Source organism: Daphnia pulex, chromosome 6 (assembly GCF_021134715.1).
Source record: "Daphnia pulex isolate KAP4 chromosome 6, ASM2113471v1".
Lineage (NCBI taxonomy): Eukaryota > Metazoa > Arthropoda > Branchiopoda > Diplostraca > Daphniidae > Daphnia > Daphnia pulex.
The window spans coordinates 3,943,172-3,962,949 of record NC_060022.1 but is presented as its reverse complement, the minus strand read 5'-3'; the positions used below and the strand labels follow the sequence as shown (position 1 = coordinate 3,962,949).

At 42.5% G+C, this 19,778-nt stretch overlaps 3 protein-coding genes across 6 annotated transcripts; 2 read left to right on the top strand and 1 right to left on the bottom strand.

Annotated features, from left to right (window-relative positions):
• The first annotated feature begins 19 nt into the window (after window positions 1–19).
• On the top strand, window positions 20–1,682 carry LOC124195868 (S-formylglutathione hydrolase-like). The gene is made up of 6 exons (XM_046590488.1): window positions 20–402; window positions 487–585; window positions 650–744; window positions 805–994; window positions 1,055–1,274; window positions 1,331–1,682. Exons 1-6 carry the CDS (start codon window positions 332–334, stop codon window positions 1,508–1,510), a joined length of 855 nt encoding a protein of 284 aa, XP_046446444.1. The 5' UTR covers window positions 20–331; the 3' UTR covers window positions 1,511–1,682.
• On the bottom strand, window positions 1,332–8,779 carry LOC124195869 (ras-related and estrogen-regulated growth inhibitor-like protein). 3 transcript variants are annotated; one of them, XM_046590492.1, is made up of 10 exons: window positions 8,588–8,779; window positions 7,327–7,426; window positions 7,190–7,246; window positions 6,977–7,053; window positions 6,182–6,421; window positions 3,970–5,903; window positions 3,501–3,557; window positions 2,964–3,040; window positions 2,248–2,436; window positions 1,332–2,182 (listed from the first exon to the last, which is right to left on the bottom strand). In XM_046590492.1, exons 2-6 carry the CDS (start codon window positions 7,391–7,393, stop codon window positions 5,517–5,519), a joined length of 828 nt encoding a protein of 275 aa, XP_046446448.1. In that variant the 5' UTR covers window positions 7,394–7,426; window positions 8,588–8,779; the 3' UTR covers window positions 1,332–2,182; window positions 2,248–2,436; window positions 2,964–3,040; window positions 3,501–3,557; window positions 3,970–5,516. The 3 variants fall into 3 exon arrangements, with proteins under 3 accessions (XP_046446448.1, XP_046446447.1, XP_046446446.1); XM_046590491.1 differs by lacking the exons at window positions 6,182–6,421; window positions 6,977–7,053; window positions 7,190–7,246; window positions 7,327–7,426; window positions 8,588–8,779 and having other exon boundaries at window positions 3,970–4,910; XM_046590490.1 differs by lacking the exons at window positions 3,501–3,557; window positions 6,182–6,421; window positions 6,977–7,053; ... (1 more) ...; window positions 7,327–7,426; window positions 8,588–8,779 and having other exon boundaries at window positions 3,970–4,910.
• A 1,629-nt stretch (window positions 8,780–10,408) lies between these two features.
• On the top strand, window positions 10,409–19,777 carry LOC124195863 (adhesion G protein-coupled receptor L3-like). Of its 2 annotated transcripts, XM_046590482.1 has the most exons (17): window positions 10,409–14,212; window positions 15,013–15,164; window positions 15,291–15,512; window positions 15,813–15,963; window positions 16,033–16,110; window positions 16,170–16,356; window positions 16,434–16,972; window positions 17,044–17,462; window positions 17,525–17,708; window positions 17,787–18,034; window positions 18,101–18,183; window positions 18,243–18,542; window positions 18,608–18,729; window positions 18,797–18,863; window positions 18,930–19,226; window positions 19,290–19,452; window positions 19,522–19,777. In XM_046590482.1, exons 2-16 carry the CDS (start codon window positions 15,086–15,088, stop codon window positions 19,449–19,451), a joined length of 3,138 nt encoding a protein of 1,045 aa, XP_046446438.1. In that variant the 5' UTR covers window positions 10,409–14,212; window positions 15,013–15,085; the 3' UTR covers window position 19,452; window positions 19,522–19,777. The 2 variants fall into 2 exon arrangements, with proteins under 2 accessions (XP_046446438.1, XP_046446437.1); XM_046590481.1 differs by having other exon boundaries at window positions 10,409–15,164.
• The last annotated feature ends 1 nt before the right edge of the window (window position 19,778 follows it).

Here is a 19,778-nt window from a genome sequence, read left to right as displayed (position 1 = left end):
AAATTTTAAACGTTGCTTCGTTGACTGACTAGTGGCGATTTGGCGAAATGGAAAATTCGTTTTGTTGAAAAATAAAGAAATCAATTTTTTTTGCTTGCTATAATAATTTCATCAATTAACTAAGAATGTTAAAGAACTCATCGTTTAAAAAAATGCTAATGAAAAATTTTCACTGAAAATGGCAACCTTTTCGTTTACCATATTCAACCGCAATTGTTATCAAATCTCGAAAAATTTTCTTCTTTCGGTAGCGATTGATAACTTATTAATAAGTTGTCAGGTACAGCAGAGTTCAGTTTGATATACACATATTAACACTTCATAAAGAAACATGGCCGGAATCACTCAAGTCTCTTCCAATAAATGTTTTGGTGGCCACCAAAAAGTTTACTCCCATGAAAGGTGACCACATGTTGGGTTTTGAGACTGATGTTTATTACTTGAACTTTGTTTTTTTGCCACTATAATTGAAATATTTATCTGCAGTGAGGAACTTAAGTGTAAGATGAATTTCTCTGTGTATTTGCCTCCAAAAGCCGAAGATGCTGGTGTGAAGTTGCCTGTTATCTATTGGCTTTCGGGACTGTAAGTTTAACATTAGTTATGAATTTGTATGTTTATTAAAGTTTATTTCAAATATTCATATCAGGACTTGCAATGAACAAAATTTTATCCAAAAAGCTGGAGGTCAAAAACTAGCTGCTAGTCATGGATGCATTATTGTCTGTCCAGATACAAGCCCAAGTATGTAACTTAGTTTGCTTTCTTATTTATGTTACTTAATCCTCACATTGGAATTTACAGGAGGTTGCAATATTGAAGGGGAAGAAGAGGGCTGGGACTTTGGTACTGGAGCTGGCTTCTACGTAGATGCTACAGAAGAGAAATGGAAAATGAACTACCGAATGTTTTCATATGTTACAAAAGAGTTGCCTCTGCTGATTTCATCAAATTTTCCTGCTGACCCAAGTCTAATGTCAATCATGGGGCACAGGTATCAAAAGAAATTATTTAGGAAATTGAGAAAGTTTTCACATTGCAAATTTTGTTATAGTATGGGAGGACATGGAGCCCTCATTTGCGCCCTAAAGAATCCAGGGCTGTATAAAAGTGTATCGGCGTTCGCTCCAATTTGCAACCCAGTCAACTGCCCATGGGGTGAGAAAGCATTTTCGGGCTACTTGGGATCAGATAAAAATCTATGGAAAGAGTGGGATGCCAGTTGTTTGGCTGCAACCTATCAGGGTCCTCCACTTCAGATTTTTGTTGATCAGGTAATGGTTTTCAAAATCTGCTCGAGTACACAACATAACTTCACAAAAATCATTAGGGTGAAGAAGACCAATTTCTCAAGGACGGGCAACTGCTTCCCGACAACTTGGTCGAATCTTGTGCTAAAGCCGGCGTGCCAATCATTCTACGGAAGCAGGCTGGATACGACCATAGCTACTACTTCATTGCAACCTACCTTGAAGATCATTTTACTCACCATGCAAAGTTCCTCCAATAAGGTCAGAAAAACTTGCTTGAATAGTAGCTCGCAGTGTAGATTTGTTTTTGTTTATTAGAACTATATTCAATATTGTCATTGGCTTGAAAATGTAATGAGGTGGAGGGCTACACTTTTGGCACTGCTCCAATAAGGCTGTGTAAACAAAAATATACATCCGGTATAAAAGAGATCACCTCGTTAGAGCACGATTGAAAAGGAATGCATTAGTAATCACTCCGATGCAGGGGACTTAGCCGCCTGCTCGGACTGGTCGCTGATTGAGGAGGTAGATTACAGCGGGGATCATAGAGAGAAAGAAGGACGTTTTTTTATTCCTTTATTTGATTTGACCTCCTTTTCTGTTGGCGTGTTCACTTTGATTTCGCATTCGTCGCCCGTGTGAAGTGACGACGCAGTTGAACTGCTTTTAAGTTTCGGTTTTTCCGCGTCCGTTTCGTTGAACGAAGAAGAGCTAGAGGAACGCCCAATCAAAGAACTAAATAACTTGGTGACGTGCATTAGCGAAGGCTTTTTCTGACGAACGGCAGTCCGTTGCGACTTGAGTGTCCGCACATCGCGAAACAAAGCGGTCATCGTCAGCTCCACTCCGTCTAGGTCTTCAGCTGCCGAAAGTTCAGCAAAGTGGCAGTTATTTTGTAATGCCAGCGCTTGGCCGTCTTCGACGCGAACCTTTTTAAAATTTTAATCACACTCTTGTTTTCTGTTTGTACAAGTTTTTGCTAAGCTTGTATTACCTGGCGAAGATGCTCCAGATCTTTTTGGTTTGCCAACAGAAGGACGGGATGGTAAAATGGCATCTTGATACTCTGTATTTTCTCGAGCATTGTAGCGGCGGCTTCGAAGCTTGCGCTACTTTCGATGGAATAAACTATGATGCAGGCGTCCGCCCACGAAACGTGAACCGAGGGGAAAGATAAATCCGCCTGGTAAAATCAATAGAAGGGACCAAATATTTTACATTTGAAAGAGAAAATGTAAAATGTTTTTGTCAGCTGTGGTACTATTGCTTTAATATTTTGCTCATCAAGTCATCTCCCTCCCATCACTTTGCAATGATCAGTCATTCGAAAATATTGATGTCAAGGTCCAATCCATTGCTCGCGCTTGACGTACGTATTTTGGAACAAGACATGACTGATCCGATTTCGCTTGCGTAAATTCTCAGATCTGTCACATCAATAAAATTGAATATGTCCTTGACATTAACGCTTTCCCCAAACGTTGATCAGCTATAGCTAGTTGAGCGCCATATCACAAATATGGGCCTATGACTAGCTATGTTTTGTCGAAATAGATCGATCAACTAGCCAAGTTTCTGCTCCAATTTGTCATATCAACTTTGGCGTGCGTCCTGACCAGAATGGACAAAGCCGTGAGCCTGTTTGTTAGTCGTTGTTATGGAATTGAGCTGTATAGGACAGATAATCGATGATAGATCAACACGATTTACCGATTTATTGGATGTGTCAGCTATTTCGATCTGCGAAGGGAATCCATCGATTTTAATAGTTTTTTTGTAGAGCAAATCTAAAAAGAAAAAGAAAAAAAACATTGAAATCAATACGTTGCGTTCAGATGTACCTGCACGTGCTATTCCGTTTGATGCCTTGAGCGCGTAAAAAAAAGTACATGTGCTCGGGCCCCCATGAATTGTTAAGGTGCAAGAGAACATGTGGCTCACGCGGAGCACAACGTGAGCGTCCAAGTTTGCCCACGGCTTTGTTAGTTCCAGCTGAATAGGAGCGCAGAAGCAGAGAGAAAATTGTGTATAGAGCTCTCGTCCTCAACGATTGCCTTCTTTATTCCGGGAAATTTTCAACTAAATCCTTTTAACTTGTTTTTTTTCCCCGACTAACTGAAGTTTACCGTAGTCAGCCAAGTGAACGAAACCTTTTCTCGATTTCGACGATTTTCTTTCCTTTCGTTTACTGTTCTTTACAAGGGTCAATGTTTTGAGTAAAAGGGAGACAAAGATGTGATCGTATACCTTTTCCTGAGCAGTACTCTCCTATGAAACGATTGGTCAAGTAACGAACCACCACAGCTGAAAAAGAAAAAGAAAAAATGGATGTTGAATAATTGAAAATGCCAATGATCAATGTCAATGAGAGTTGTTATTTTATTTACAAGCCAAGTTTAGCACCAGTTTGTGTGTTAAATTGACCTTTCCAACCAAGTGAATAAGGCATTATCCTAGGCTCTAGCGATGCGGAGGAGTTTGCATGGGTGTGACAAGTTCGAATCCTTCCCGGTGTTGCCATGCAACTCCGTTCGAATTACGGATGCCGTCAGTTTCACCCACCGTGCGTCGCCCAACACAAAGGCATTTTTGATTAGTTGGCACGTTGTTATCGGGAAGGGTGGGAAGTCTGCGTTGTTTTCTTTGGTAAACGAAGACGCAACACAAACTGACCACCCCCCTGGAAATGTCTAATTAAGGGTGAGTCCGAATTTACCCGTTTTCCCGACCGCCGCGAATCCTAGCACGCAGATCCTTATCCTGGGAGCGTTTTTATCCGAATCGATTTTAGTAGATCGACCGAATGCGACACTTGTGATTTTCTCGTCCAGTCGCATTTTTGTCTTTGCGTTTGAGTCTCGGTTGGCCGTTGCTTTTCTTTGTCCGTCCGTCGTGTTGTTGTTGTCCATCCGGCACTGTGGTGCACACTACTTTCAACTCTCTTCGACTCTCTCCCTTTTTTTTTTCTTTCTGTGTTGTTCTGACTAGACGATGAAGGCAAGTTGCATCTCGTTATAACGGCGCGCCAGCCGCACCTCCAAACTTGGCGTCAAGAGTACCAACAACAAAAGAATGACGATGCAATGCAAGCACTGGGTTTTCCTTATCGAAATTCAGGCTTTTTTTACAAAATAACCATAAGCCACTACTATCCAGGAAGTGGTCGTGTCCTTGTCTCTCGATTACCATATTTACCAACTCCTTACCAGAGACAGAGAGAGAGAGCGGCGGCGGGATTTCACGCTGAGCATCTCTGCACGATTAGTTTTAACGGCCTATTCTCCGTCGCCGATTTCCTCGATTTCCATAGCGCCGAGCTTTGGTATTTTTGGACAAGCGTCTGGCTATTTTCCCCCCTCTTTGTTTTGATGTGGACATGTTCAATGAAAAAGGAGCTGTAAATGTATTCGCAAATCCTTTTGGCGAATGCAAACACACACGGTGCTGTTGTTATTGCTGCTGAATCATTACTCACTCGCAAGTCGCAACGGACGCCATAAATCGCCTCGCGCCTTTCGCCCGAAAAAAAGTGACGGTTTCACCGTTTGTTTTTAGTTTTTGTTCGTTTTTGTTTTCATGTTTATTGAAGATACTTTTAGTTTTATATTCCATTAAAAAGTGGGACACGTTCACTTTCTGGAAGTGCGCCCAAGGCGACGACAAGAAACATCCTCATTGACGGTACGAAATGTTCTAGACAGATTGCGCGATTGAAACATCATCGTCGTCGGCATATTTTCCATTCCGTTTTCCATTCCATATTCAAATTCTTTTTTTCTCTTTTAATCATCACAGTGAAGAAACGGGGGGAATTTCACGCACACAAAATCGCAATCGATGGGCCAATAACTGTGACAAACATAACAACCGGTATTATCACATGTGCACATACAAATTCTGAGCCGTTGTTTGATCAAATAAAGGGTTTTGATGATTGGCGGGTCATCAAAACTTTTATACATTTTCCCTTTTTTTACAAAGCATTTAGAACACCGCATCGAGAGTTAATTTAATAGAATTTTGTTTATAGAAATAAAACATTTATCCCCTTCACAAGAAGGGGGTCCATTCTTTTTATGGCGAGGGGCCATAACAAATTTCATTTAGATCCAAATTCAAAATAAATAATAATCAAGATAATTTTTTTTTTTCGTTCGTGATATAGACATCAGGTAAAGAGAGTATTTTTTTGCGTGTGTGTGTTTATACGGGGAATCTCTTGACACAATCTCGTGGGCATGGCGGAAGTGAAGTGTTATATTTTTATACGGATCGCTTTTTGAAGACAGACCGGAAAGATCCCGCCACGTTGGGCATGGACGAGGCCATTTGGGAGGTTCCTCCTTTGCGGGACGAAGGTAATTCCGGTGGCATGGAATTGCGGCCCATGAGCGAGCCGAGCATTCGATTGATGATGTAAACGGACCGCTTCCTCTGTCGGTTGTTGTTGCTGCTGCTGCCGTTGTTGTTGTTATTGGCGTTGTTGTTGGTGTCCTGTTGACGGATTTTGAAGCTGCGCGCTTCCTTGATCAACTGGTTGAAGATTCCGGCCAAATCTTCGGGCTCGCTCTCTGCCGGATCTGCGGCTGAGACTTCGCAGAAGACGCAGGAGAACTGTTTGGCCAACTCGCGTCCTTCATCCGCCTCCACCTTTTACAGGGAAGAAAAGATGACACATAGAAACCATTACAAACACGCGTCATTACCACACACGCCCTTTTTGGTTCGTTGCACTCACGGGCCGACATTTCTATTTTGGACACAACTCTGTCAACACTATGGGAGACTTCTTTTTCTGCTGTTGTTGCTCTTTTTCGCCGTCTCAACAATCTGCTCGAGACAAACAACGTACGAGCCGTGTCCGTCCCGACACTTTTTTGTTTTGTTTTTGGAGGGTTATTTCGCCAATTGGACTCTCCCCTACTAACCTGTCTCAGATGTCCTAGATCCTTCTTATTGGCCAGCAGAACGACAGGTACGGATAAGGGCGCTGGATTGATTTCTTGCTCTTCTTTGTTATCGTCTTCGAAAGATTTTCGCTGACTGCTGGCCTGGAGGGCGGCGAGAGCTTCGTGGGCAGCTTTGAAGCTCGTCCTGTCGGATATCGAATAGACAACGACGCAGGCGTCGCTGTTTTTGGCCCGCGTTACCGGCACACTCGTATCCTCCTTCAGTGTGCATGTTTTCGTTTGTTGAAAAGTCCAGGATGGAAAAAGAGAATGAAAGAAAAAGACAACAGAATTTTAGAATAACAAATGCGCAAAGTCAAGAACGGCCAGTTGCGCACAATAAAAACACGGGCGAATTCCGCGCACACACACACACACAGTCCATGTTGACTGATACTAGCTTCTTTTCGCACTAGACTTCACCACTTTGTTTGACTGCTGGCTTCCTCTTAACATACTTAATGATTAGATCGCTTGTTTACAGCGCAGCGAATCTATATTTTGATCGCTAAATATTTACGAAAAGCTCAATGGCATTTCCGCTTTTGATGGTGTATCTATTTTTGATTTGAAAAGCGGACCTTGAATTGACGTTGAAATAACTTCCGAGTTTGAGATTGAAAGGGAATTAGAGATTCCTACCATTGCAGTCGTGGTTTCGAGGTCTTGTTACACCACTGTTCATGAAATGAGCTACTCTTATTTCTGAATCAGGTTCTTGTGTGTGCTAGCGTTTACAACATAATATGTGTAATATTACTTTCGTAATCTTACCGGATGATTGGAGACATCAACGATCTCCACTTCAATGCTGGATCCATCTATGCAGAAGACTTGACGATACGATAGGTCTGCGCAAGTAAAAGAAAACGGGGGCGAGAAAGGAGATTCCGCGTTACGTAAAGATACATCGTCGTCAATTCAATTCGTCAATGGTTCGTGCAATGCATGACTGTTTGAATCGGATAGTTGGTTTTTATTTCTTACCTGTGTGGGATTTGTATTCTCCGATGTAACGCCGTGTCAAGTAGCGAACCGTTAAGGCTGGAAACGTTTTGACGAAGAGATGAATGGCAAAATTTAGGATGCGTTTAGGAATGAAAGGAAATTTGATTGCAACATACCTGATTTCCCGACTTGACGGGCTCCGATGATGATGACTTTGATTTGATATTGTATCCCGCTTTTCATGATGGCAGTCTGGTCTGGCTCGATAGGCGGAATCTGCAGTTGTCGCGAATTAAAATGGATTAGAAATTTCAAGTTAAAAATAGCGTGTGCATAGGATTTTCATTGAAAGTAATTAAATTTTCTGTGCGTGTTTGTTCCCATTTTCACTTTATTTTTAAGGTTGATGGCAACCAACGATAAGCATAGGAAAACGGGGCTAATTAGCTTGGCTGATTGCTCCCGGATACTTAGTCCTGTTGGGTGACGTCAACAAAGTACGGCAGCAGCGGCTTGTCCTATTGCGGATATACTTCAATAGACTCCCGAGCCCTTTCTTTATCTTCTCTGTTTCTTTTTTTGTTTGTTTCTTTTTGCGTTCGTTTAGATTATTTTCGCTTGGCGAAATCCCCTATCCGTCTCTTTCTTTTACCCTTCAGGTTATCGAGTTCGGTCATTGGGAGTGACCTACATTAGTTGTGGGTTTCCAACCGCTTTTTTTTTTTTTTTGTCTTTTCTATTGACGTTCTGTCTATTGGTTTTTCGGTATCTGTAATTGCTTCTAGTAGGCGGATGAAGGTAACCCGTTTTCTGCCCACGAACTAAACCGGACAGCGACGCCACTGCCTTTCATCGCTGTCGCGCTTTTCTTTGGCTTCCAACTCGAAAAACAAGTCGCATCGGCGAGGAAAGAAGGCGTGGGCGTTTCGAGACTATTTTCTCCGACCTTTTTGTGTTTTGTTTCTTTTAAATGATCAATTTCAAGTTGGAAACTAGGCCCCAAGTTCCTCGCTATCGTGCATAAAGCAGCCGTTTGGGATTCCTCGATCACCCTTCTTTTTTTTTTTTTTTTAATTTTCTCTCTATCTTTCTCTGTCTGGTCTCTTTTTATACACACGGAGAGAAGCATCTGGCCTGTCGTTTGGTGTGTGGGAGACATTGGGAAACTAACAGCTGCGCTATTACCCGTATGTACACAACACACTACAGTGAATGAACTCGGTATAGACCGAGGAGGGAAAGAAACTTTTTTTGCGGCTTGACAGCCGTTAAATGAAACGGCGCCAGTCGATGACAGCCAATCCGCCGTGATTTTTTTTCTTTCTATTCCAACCCAAACGCGCTAGTTCACGTTTGTCACCCCTCGTATCACGCTTAAATTTTTTCGTTCAGTTTTACTAGCGGAATTAAAATTAGAATTGCGACTGAAAATCTTACCTGACGACGTAGACAGTTTTGTTGTTGTTGTTTGCGGAAAAGAGAGAACAAAAAACCAAATATCCGTACGGAATGGATCGACTCTGTATAGATGGCTGAATCTGTTTAGGGTCTGGCGAAAAGTTGGCGAATGCAAATCAGGGCGACACTCTTGGATCTTGTAGGAGACACAACTCTGAACTGATGTGGAGACCAACGGGCGACATTGGTGTATATGCGCTCCACGGGCAATTGCGAGTGGTGCGGATCTCGTTGCGCAAGCGCCAACAGTCGGCCCAAGAAGTCGTCGCCAAAATAAATCCTATTGGGAACGGATGCGCTGCCACTGTGCCGGGCCGTGCCCCCGCCATTCTGTCTGCTGGCCTCTGTTTCCAGTCTCCAGAGTCGAAGAAAAACACGCTCGACTATAGTATATCTGCTAAGTCTATCTAGACGACAAGCTCCTATATACTCGCCAACCCAACTTCCAATGCGACACATGTCGTCTGCCGCCAAATAAACTTTTTCTAATGCAGCAACAGGAGGGAAGCGGGGCGCTACCTTCCCAGCCAGCTCCTCCTAGCTAGTAGGGAATGGTTTAGGATCGCCTGTCAGTTGGTCCCACGTGCAACAAATGCCATAAGCGAATTGAGAGCTGAGTTGAAACAAAAAAGAGATTTGGATTTTTTGGCAAAGGTTTTTTATTCTGTAAGATGTCGACTTTAAAGGGTTGCCATCTGCTTTCGGATGGAATGATAACTCTGCGCCCTTTACAGCGTCATAGACGACGCGCCTGGGAGTCGTTAATATGTCAATAGGAGATTGCAGAGGCAGGGGGGGATCGTAATATGCGGGGATCGTCGACCGCGGTGTACAGGTGAGGGCATTCACGTGATCGGGACATGTTTTCTTGCTGTAGCCTGTCCCACCCGTTTTTTGTTATAATTGGCTTTGAAGATTGACAGATGCGTCTGCTGTCGACGAGCAAAGTCACTTAGCGCTAAGCCAAGGTAAATCCATTGATGTCGCGATGGGATCTATTGTCCAAATAATATTCGACTGTACAACACTCTGCTGCTCCGCGGTAGATCAATCTTGTTTCGGACGTCACTAGTGTGTCTCTCTGCCGAGATCCAGATCAAGCCGAAATCTAGTTTATTTGCGTGTGGCACTTTTGTGTGTTTGTTTTGAGTCTAAAATGTCGTTGTCAAGGGTACCCCGGTTCGGTTGTGTGGTACTCGTGACACGCTCGTGTGACGCTCGGCCGATTTGCCGTGCAACGTTGGCTATTGCAGCTGACTGCTGATTGGATTTCTGTCGTCGATATTACCAAAGAAATCCTCGGTTACTAACGAACAATGTTGGGTATCTAATTGCACATTCTGCCAGGCGAATATCCAGCTAGTATAGACTAAATCTTGATGCATCGTCTCCAAAGGGCAGCTAGGTCTGATGGAATCACGATATCTCTGACATTGATCTACAGACCGATGCACGGGTTGTATCAAGCTACTAATTAATCTCGTGTCGTATCTGATTGCAAATGAAATCTCGTTTGGCCCCATTCGATTATCCCGCTAAAAGAGCGGCCTAAATCTTGTATGCGTGCTCAATATTTTCCTCAATGTTGATTTAATCAGAAATCAACTATACTAGTAGTATGATCATGGGCTATCTAACTTGTTTGCCTTTTTCTTTCTTTATATCTTTCCCTACGCCTGTTGCTCTCTAGTAGACTATATCAAAGAGATAGAGAGAAAATTTGATTTTCAACTTGAGGTTTTCTTTTTTCTTGGTATACATCTACCAGTATTATTTATCGACCACCTTCCAACAAAAAAAAAAGAAATGTTGAAAAACATGAAAGGAAGAGTCTATTACTCAATCACGCAGGCTATAGGAGAGAGCGCTGCGATACTTCTCCGGCAAGAGTTCCACGTGAGATTGCAATCACGTTCAACAACTGTAATCACGTTTCTGATCTTCTCCGCAAGAGGAAAAAAATGAACACTCGCCGCTTTTTGAGTGCTCGCTATTATGATTGCATTATGTACCCGTCGTAGTTCTCCTCTGCACGTTTTTGCCTCCACAAGTAGTTCCTAGTTTACTGCAGCTGCTATCTAGCTGTCTACCTACTTCGATATCAATGCTGCATCAACAAAAGTGTCGGGCGGCGTATGCACGAGCGATCTATCTCGAATAACTTTGGTGGGCGTCAAGAGAGTGAGAGAGAAAACTCTTTGGCTCTCTCATTGCGAATTAAAAGAATAAAAAACGGAGCGGAAGTACTCGAAGAAAATTGTCGGTTCCATGCCCGTGCGCATTTCGTGCATTATGGACGCATTCCAGTGAACCAATTGTTAGCGTGACTATATGTGCCCTAGTGGATTTCCTTGGAAACCTCTAACGCAAGCTGCGATTGCTATCGATCACTTATATATATGCTAGCTATTTTATCATTTGTTTTTCTTTCTCTGTAACAACACATGTGCGTATACAGTATTTACAACCAGGCCGGTAGGAGAAGGTGGAGCCCCTTCTTACGACATCGTGGCAAAACTTTTTGATCTCGAGTATACGTTGCGCTTCCCTGATATTTCGCTTGTTTTCCCAAGTTTTGCTATTGGCCCAAAGGAAGAAAAGTTGGCATGCTGCGAGCTTGCCAATCTAGTTAGCGAAAATGGATTTTTGTTGGTTCTGTAATCGAATTGATTAGCCATTTCTGCAATGTTTTTCGTCGCCGTCCGTCTTTTGACAATGTCGAAAGTGCGGCCGAGGGGGATGAGCTATTCAATCATGCATGTCTCTACTGGCGGTGCATGTTTGATATTCACCCGATCGATGGAGCAATTCCATCTCGGTGAGGTACACGTGAGAGTGCAGTCACGTTGACACGTGACTGTGTGAATATTGATGTCGATTGATCACGGGTATAGATGCGCATCGTGGCTAGATGCATCTCAATTGTGCGTAGATTCCAGATTTCGTGAGTGCTTTTGAGATTACAAAGAGATTTCCGTCCTCCATTAGTCAGTGCTTTCCTTGTGAATTGAAGATTATTTGTTTAGCTTTTATTGAGACTAAGAGGATTTTCAATTGGTTTTGGCACTACTTATTTTATTTTTTTTGTCTAGTGTGTTTACCGATGAATCTCGGAACTCACGTGGAAAAACAACTGTGTCTGTCGTTGAAGGTCAGTCGCACAGAGCACCAGCAAATGTCCACGTGTCGGTTGATACCGACGTACGTGGTCTTCCATCAGCGACCGACAACAATAAGATAACGGAAACAAAGGTCCGTCAGAAGAGATCAAAGAGCTCAAAGGCCTTTCAATCTCTTTCAGGTTAAAAATAACAAGGGTCGCATCCTACACAAAAAGGAGATATACTCTATCTATTGTGTTTCTCTGTTTTGGAGAATCGATGCAATGCTGTACAGCATTATTTTATATCTTTGAGCATCCACACAATTTGTGAGGATTTCCCCGAAATGTTTGTTAAAGAAATTTCTATCAATCCTTTTTAAATCCCTTTTATTTATCGTTGTTTATTGTTTGGTCCGGCCAAGGAATGACGTCCATTTTTGTTTTTAATACCAGACTTCCGTTCGAAGAACGAGGAGAGGATTTAATCGAATTAATGGATTCGGGCGCATCGACGTCCGTCTGTATATCCTCTTGTGGGAAATGGCTATTATTGGCCGTTGAACCTTTTGACACATTCCCGAGTCGAACTTCGCCACCCTAAAGGGATAGGAAATTAAAATGCAATCAATTTCTAGCCAATCTTCAAAGGCGGAAGCCATTTCGGTGCGCTAATAGAAATTATGGCAGGGCATCAGTGCAGAACGCCAGAGCATTCTGCATGTGTAACGGAACGTGGATAACAGACGAGCATGTTCCCACGGAATGATATCATATTCTCGGTGACGCTCGCCTTCCCTTTTTGGCAGGAAATTGAATCTAAAAATAAGTGCGGCAGTGTTGCGAAAATGCGTCGCCATGCCGTGTACTATACACGACTTGAACGTGTCTGTGCCACGGGACCCATCCCACGTAGTACGTACATATGTATCCAGCGCTCTTCTGCTCATCCTGCTGACTACCCCTGTATATATTACACGTAGACCGAACGCGTAGCAACAGTTGTATGGGAATGGCTATTTCGATGGATGGATCAAACGGTAGAGAAGGTCACGCTGCCGTGAACAAAGATCCGCATTGGCGACGACTCATTCCACCTTTGGTGTGCCTCTCGCCCCATCTGGACCTTTGCTTCTTCTAACGGCCCGTGACAATTTCAAATTGGCAAGGAAGTTGGTCGAATGTGACACTCTGCAGTTGACAATTCATACGGTTTGGGTGAATCTAATTCTGTCCAGACTAATCTTAAAAAAGAAAGAAACATTTTTGCCTGTACAACGACTGACCCATTGACCCACTTTGGAGTGTGCTGCAGTTGCCATTTCACGCGTTTGCGATTCATAATTCGCGCCCCCGGACAGCAGCTGCCTCTTTTGCTGGCGTGTTTTTTGCTGTCTTCGGCGACATTCCATTTTAACAGCACCCCTCTCTCTCTCTCTTCGTCTAGCCTCATCACCTCTACAATGAGAGAACAGAGCGGGGGAATTCTCATTGGCTCAAATTATTGGCTGCAGTGAGAGAGAGACATGCAGTCTGGGTGACATCACGCTAGTATTACAACTATGCTGATGCAGCGCAGGCTGCCGCCCCTGCAGTCAAACACGGTTTCTCTTTCTTCACGTTTTTGTCATCCCGTCCGCCCGTACAATAACGCCGTCAGATTTAATGGCTCTGCTTGGTGAAATAGGGCCACTCGTATCTTTTTACGAGCCGGGAACAAATGTAAGGCAATTTCGCTATTTGTAAAGGTTCCATTCCGATGAACAAGAGCCCCGCCAAAGTGCGCCACAACGACGACAAAGAGCTGGAATACGATCCACTAAAGAAATCAGGTCGAGTCGAGCAGTCTCAGCGATTCGACAAAGCAATCCAAGTTCACTTCCTCCCTCCTGAATCACTGAGCAGGAATGAGAGTCAACGCAAAGAGGCCATGCACGGTGGAGGAGTCAGATTACCCGCATGTGCACAATTCTAACCTTTAATTCTCATAACTGAGTCAGGGAAGAGCAAAAAGCGGATCAGATTATGTTGTTCTCTCGTTTTGTGGCCTCCATTTGTTTGTCCCTATTATTTGCGACTTTTCCTTTTTTCTGGTTTTCCTCTGAATTTATCGAACGATTCCGAGAGGCCGCTCCGCTTAGGATGTTAACTGTATATACTACCTTATTCGTAAATGATTAGTTGTGCATACGAGTTAATTAGGCCAGCTATTAGAGAAAAGGGATCATTATGTTTCCGTGCGGATTGTCCACATCCGTTGCGGAGGGGGTCACATCCGCGCAGCGTCCGCATCATTAATCTCTCGTCGTGCGTGCGTGGCGACGGCAAAGCAACTGGCAAAGAATAGACACGATGCATTGAAAGCTGAAAAATATTGCACGGCAGCAGAACATCCCGCTCCAGCCCGATGCATCACGGAAACAATTTACTTACTGCCACAGAATGGATGGGGCCAGCAGCCGTCTCATGCGTCCTCGGAAAATGTAGCCAACACACATATACACGTAAGTTTAAAAATGATTGATGAAACCACTTTGTGCTCGACTCAAAGTATATTACTAGTAGTACGGTAGTATCGCATCCCATCCATTCGGCAGCGTCCAATTCGCAGCCGAAATAGGACACGATTTGCAGAGTGAGACGTGAGAAAACTGTATCCTTCCATGTTTGAGATGTGGCAGGATCAAAAGACTGGACTGTGTGACTGGCTTTTGGCAAATAACTCGTTCGCAACTTGAATCTGGTCAAATGTGCGCAAGAAAACGTGCGGAATCCGTGCACTCGCGGACTCTTTTTTGAGAGTCAATAAGATGAAAATCGGGAATGATGTGTGCCATAAACATTTGTGAGTTGCGATCTGTAATTTCTTTTGGCAAACTGTATGCCAAAAAAAGTTTCATAGCCTTGACGAGAAGAAACCGGGTCGAGCATGAGCGCAAGGAAATAGATTATGGGAAAATAGGTTGCAAGAACTGGCCCAGTTTTTCGGAGAAATCCGGGAGCAATTTCATACGATACCACACTCTGTAGTGCGCGGCATCTTATTTAATTAAAAAATACTGTCTAACATTTAATATGATGTCAGGTTGTACGGTACGGCAAAAGTAATATTGAACAAATATTTCTTCGAGTGGTCTGCAACTCGATACGAAAATCCCGCCGTGTAGACGTAATCTTGGCGTATCAAAAGTATAACCGCGCGTTTTTGTTTTATAGGAGCGAAGCAGCTGCCCATAAAACTTTGCTTTTTTCCCTTGACGTACATTTGATAAGAATTTGTATTTGTTGTCCGTGCTGATTACAGTTAAAATAGTCACCAAGTCTTACATGGTGGTACGGGCGTTATCAAAAGGTAGTGTAACACAGTGCATGGCCGAATGCGGGTGATAATAGTGTCTCGACTTGAGAAAAAAATGGATACATTTCTCAAGCTTCTTGTCTTCCTTTACTTGGCGGGTAAGTTGATTTCATTCATTTGCTGTTATTCAATCTGGCACGTTCATTGTAGTTAGTTGGTCCTTCCTCTTCCATTGACTCTGTTTCATTGTCAATACTTTTTCTCTGTGTGTGCTAACCCAAAAGGAGGTAGCTCAGCTGATTGCACAACTAGCAATGACGGTTCCTGCACATGGATAGATGCAAACGCATGTAATAGTCCCAAATTTTACTGCGGGGAAGAGGCCGAGTGTCTTGTCGTGACTAAATCTCTCAACTCATCTTATTGGCTGGAGTCGAGCTCCGCTTCCAACCAGCAATTCGAGTGTCGTTGTCCCGTGGGGGCCACAACCAACTGCAAAAATCCAGGTTGGTTGACATTTTGATACGTTCCACACTTGTGGTCATTGTCTCGTATTGGTTATTTTTCTTGCCATCAAATGCCTCTCTTTAAACGAAATGTCCAATAAATAACTGATTAGAGACAGTTGACATTTCACGCCACTCGATTAGTGCGTGACAATTGCCTTTCGCAATCGCAATACAAACCGCTGCGCAAGATAAAAAGAAAAATGACCTCGGGATAAGTCTAGAATTCTTTCACGTGTTCAAGTTGCGCTATTAATGAATACCAATGGGTGGTATTAATATGATTCCTTATCTTTATAGCTTTGAAGTGTACTTCACATCGTCCTACGGACAGCTTTGTGAAGATTTCAGTCGATAATATGCCGACAAATTCTTCCATGAGTGTCGTTTACGCCGAAATGTGGAGGTGCCCCATCGGAGATAATTCCGCCATACAATGTCCGTCAGGAAAGTACGCTATTTTAATTAATTGATTGTTATAAAAGTATTTCTAGACCCCATTTTTCTTTTCTGAACGAAGGATGAGAATTGGAAATGAATTGGGATGCAATAGTGCCGCCCAGATGCTCCCAAATGTGTTCGCCCTCGTACGATTTTGGTAGGAAAAATGTATAGAAGGTCGATGGATATTTTACGGTATGTTTTATCAAATTTTAGGTGTCAATTCAAAATCAACGCATGCGAATTCGATTCATCGCTTATTCTGTCACACGTTGGTCAGTCACTCGCACAACCTGAGACTTTACCTGGAAATTACGTCTTTGAATCAAGTGTAGTCACTGATCAACAAAAAACCTTCCAGTGCCCTGCACAATCGGTCATGGATAGCGGAACGTGTTACAGGGTACACCCAATTTTTTTAAAAATAGATTACATTTATTCTAGAACATCTAAATTGATAATGGTAACCGCAAAGTATAGATGACCCCGATGAACCTCGAATGGAAAGCTGCCCGATCGCATTGTCTTCAGCTTGGAGGCGATTTGGCTCATTTTACCAACTACGCCGACTTTGCCTCCATTTTGCGTAGATTGGACAATACCATTCCGACTAATTTGACATCTTTGACAGCTATTCCTACCTGGTTTAAATTTTTCACTTGGACTGGTGAACAGCGGACTCCTCAGCACTTCCTGCAGTACACGGATGGCTTCCAATGCGACGTTTATAATCTCCAGCGCGACGTTGGGGCTAATCCACATTCCAGGTGTAAATTTGGTGCACGATTGAAAAAAATCCGTGGATTGTGCGTTCTGCCCCCCATATTGCCATCGGAGAATTTCAATTATGAAAAGCTTTCATGCCCTGTCAAATGCGACGTCTCCGGGTATACAGGCTATTGTTGGGAAGCAGAGGCCGATACCAAGGTCTCAGCTAGTTGCCCGAACGGATTAAGTGGCTTTGCAACCTGGACTTGCGGTATTGATGGTAAATGGACAACTCCATCTCCTGATCAAAGGTATTAAACACGAAAGCATTTACAAAATAAAATAAAGTTAACAATTTCTTATTTGGCTCGTTTGCATTTAGTAACTGCACCAATCCAATCGTCGAAGATTCAATCAACCAAGCCAACAAAAATATCACGAATGGTGGAAATCCAAGCGAGTCATTGAATGGTATCTCCACTGTCCTTAAGGAAAATGAGATGGCGACCGCCAACATTGTTCAGCTTGACATGACGGTCCGATTAGCTATAGAAAAGCAAACGGAATTATTAAGTGCGAGTACGGACGTCAATTCAAAAGACGCCAGCAGCAAGAATTTCACGAATTCAATAGTAGATGTGAATAATGAACTGCTAACCAACGACCTGGCGTTTTGGGGCTTGGACCCTATTTCTCGTAGTGAAGCTATCGATCAAGTGCAAAAGAACATCGACGACACCTTATTTTTGCTGGCTGATAATCTTCTTGATCAACTTTATAAACAAGTTTATCCTAACATCGGTAATTGTGAATAATTCTACGATTTTTGTTTAAACTCTCTTCTAAACCTATTTTGATTACAGCCGTGCAGGTGGAAAGGAAAATCAACGCGGATTATAAAAACCAAACGTATACTTATGTGACAGGAGATAAAGATCAACTGATCCTTCCAGCCGGATTTCCCTATGCGGTCGACGATACAGAAACCCGACTTTCTTTTGCAACGTACAACGCATTTCAGAACCTTCTCTATGGCGACACATTGGTGTGAGTATATATGAATTAAATTTTAATTGCATGGTCAATTCAGGTTCCTTATTAATTTTTGGTCACTTGCACTTGCAGTCAACTGTCTGCGGAAAACGAAACCACATTTGAACCAATTGGACAAGTCGTGGTGTCAAAAGTGCTGGGTGCTACACTTGGTCAACCAAACGGATCTATCCATTTTGTGGACGGAAAGGTCGAAATTCTTCTGAGTACTTTGAATCTTGATCGATATGAAGTTAATAAGACGACTGCAACTTGCGTATTTTGGGATACTTTGACTCAAGAGTGGTCATCCGATGGGTGTGAAGTAGTGGAAACTAACGGTGGGTAGCCAAATCCAGTCATTTTCAGAGAAAGTGCAGCTATGTTGGTTTTATTTTATTTTGTAGATAAGTCGAGCACTCGATGCCGCTGCAATCACTTAACGAACTTCGCAGTTTTAATGGATATCAATGGCGTCTTTAAAGAAAAGGTAAATGATCCAACCTAATAACTCAGCTGGCAGACTTTAAATATCATGATTGTTTCCAGACGACTTCCCCACTAGATTATATCACCGTAATCGGCGAAAGCATTTCTATCGCTTGCTTAACGTTGGCCATCGTCATCTTTTACTGGGTTCGAACTTTACGGCGCGATTTCCGCTTCGTGATTCATCGAAACCTCTGTGCAAACCTTCTCATTGCCGAGATCCTCTTGTTGGTCGGAATGGACGCTACTACCAACTCGGACCTTTGCTTATCCATTGCCGTTTTTATACACTTCTTTTTCCTGTGCGCTTTCAGCTGGATGTTTGTGGAAGGTCTTTACCTGTACTTTCTCATCACCAAAGTAAGTACTTTTGACGTTGTAAGAAATATTCTGTGAGAAATTACCGAAAAAATCACTTGTTCTAGGTATTCGATGGAAGTGGATTGAAACAGTGGCAGTACTACGTCATCGGGTATGGACTGCCAACTTTGGTAGTGGCCATTACACTGGGTGCAACCAACACGAATGCTTACTCGACATCCCCTTAGTAAGACAAATAAGAAATTATTTGATTTTTAAAGATAAAGAATATTGTGTTTTTTTTTTGTCATTAGTTGCTGGTTGAGTTACGAAAACGGTGCAATATGGGCCTTCGCTGGCCCGGTGGCAGCCATCATTTTCGTAAGTTTCTGTTTAAACTAACTTATTGTTTCTTCTGGATAATTTTTCAATTTACCTTAAATATAGATAAACCTGGTATTCCTGACAGTGGCCATTTCTGTTAGTTTCAAATCAAGACGAAACGCTGCAGAAAAGAAAGAGAAGAAAAACAACTTCCGATGGATTTATGGCACCATATCTTTGACTTTTATTCTGGGTATTACTTGGGTGTTCGGCTTCCTATTCTTCGGCCAAGGCAGTTTGATATTTGCCTACATTTTTACCATCTTGAACTCTCTGCAAGGATTGTTCATTTTTATCACGTTTTGCGTAATCAACAAAAAAGTCCGAAAAGATTTACGTCGACAATTTATCACTAGCCAGGTTTGTCAATATTTTAATTTTCGTTATTTATTACGCTAATTTTCTATTGATTATGACTCGCAGAGGATACAACGTGTTGCACTTTACTTTAACGTTGAGTTGAGTGACTTGCATACAATCCCGTCACAAAATAAATCTGGCACCTACGATGTACATCAGCGAGTCACAAATTCATCATCGAACAATCACAGTCAAGTATCTGTGCTTTCCAATAGATTGTATTAAGGTATTTTCTAACTTATTATATCAAAAGAAGAATAGCTGAATATAATTGATAATCTTCGAAACTTTTCAGAGCATCCTCTTTTGATCGTACGTAATTGCGCTGCATCAAAAATTTTTTCGGCCTGTCTGCTGCCAAAATAATTTTTACAACACTTTAGGCTACTTATCCACATCATCCACTGACTTCTTCTCTTGTTTATTTCTTTTTGTGCATTTTTTTTTTTCTAACCGTTTTTATTTACTTTTTCATACTTCCGTTTTCCCTTTTAAAAGTGCTATGTACAGAAGACGCATTTTATAATCAAATGAACTAATTACGAATGCTAC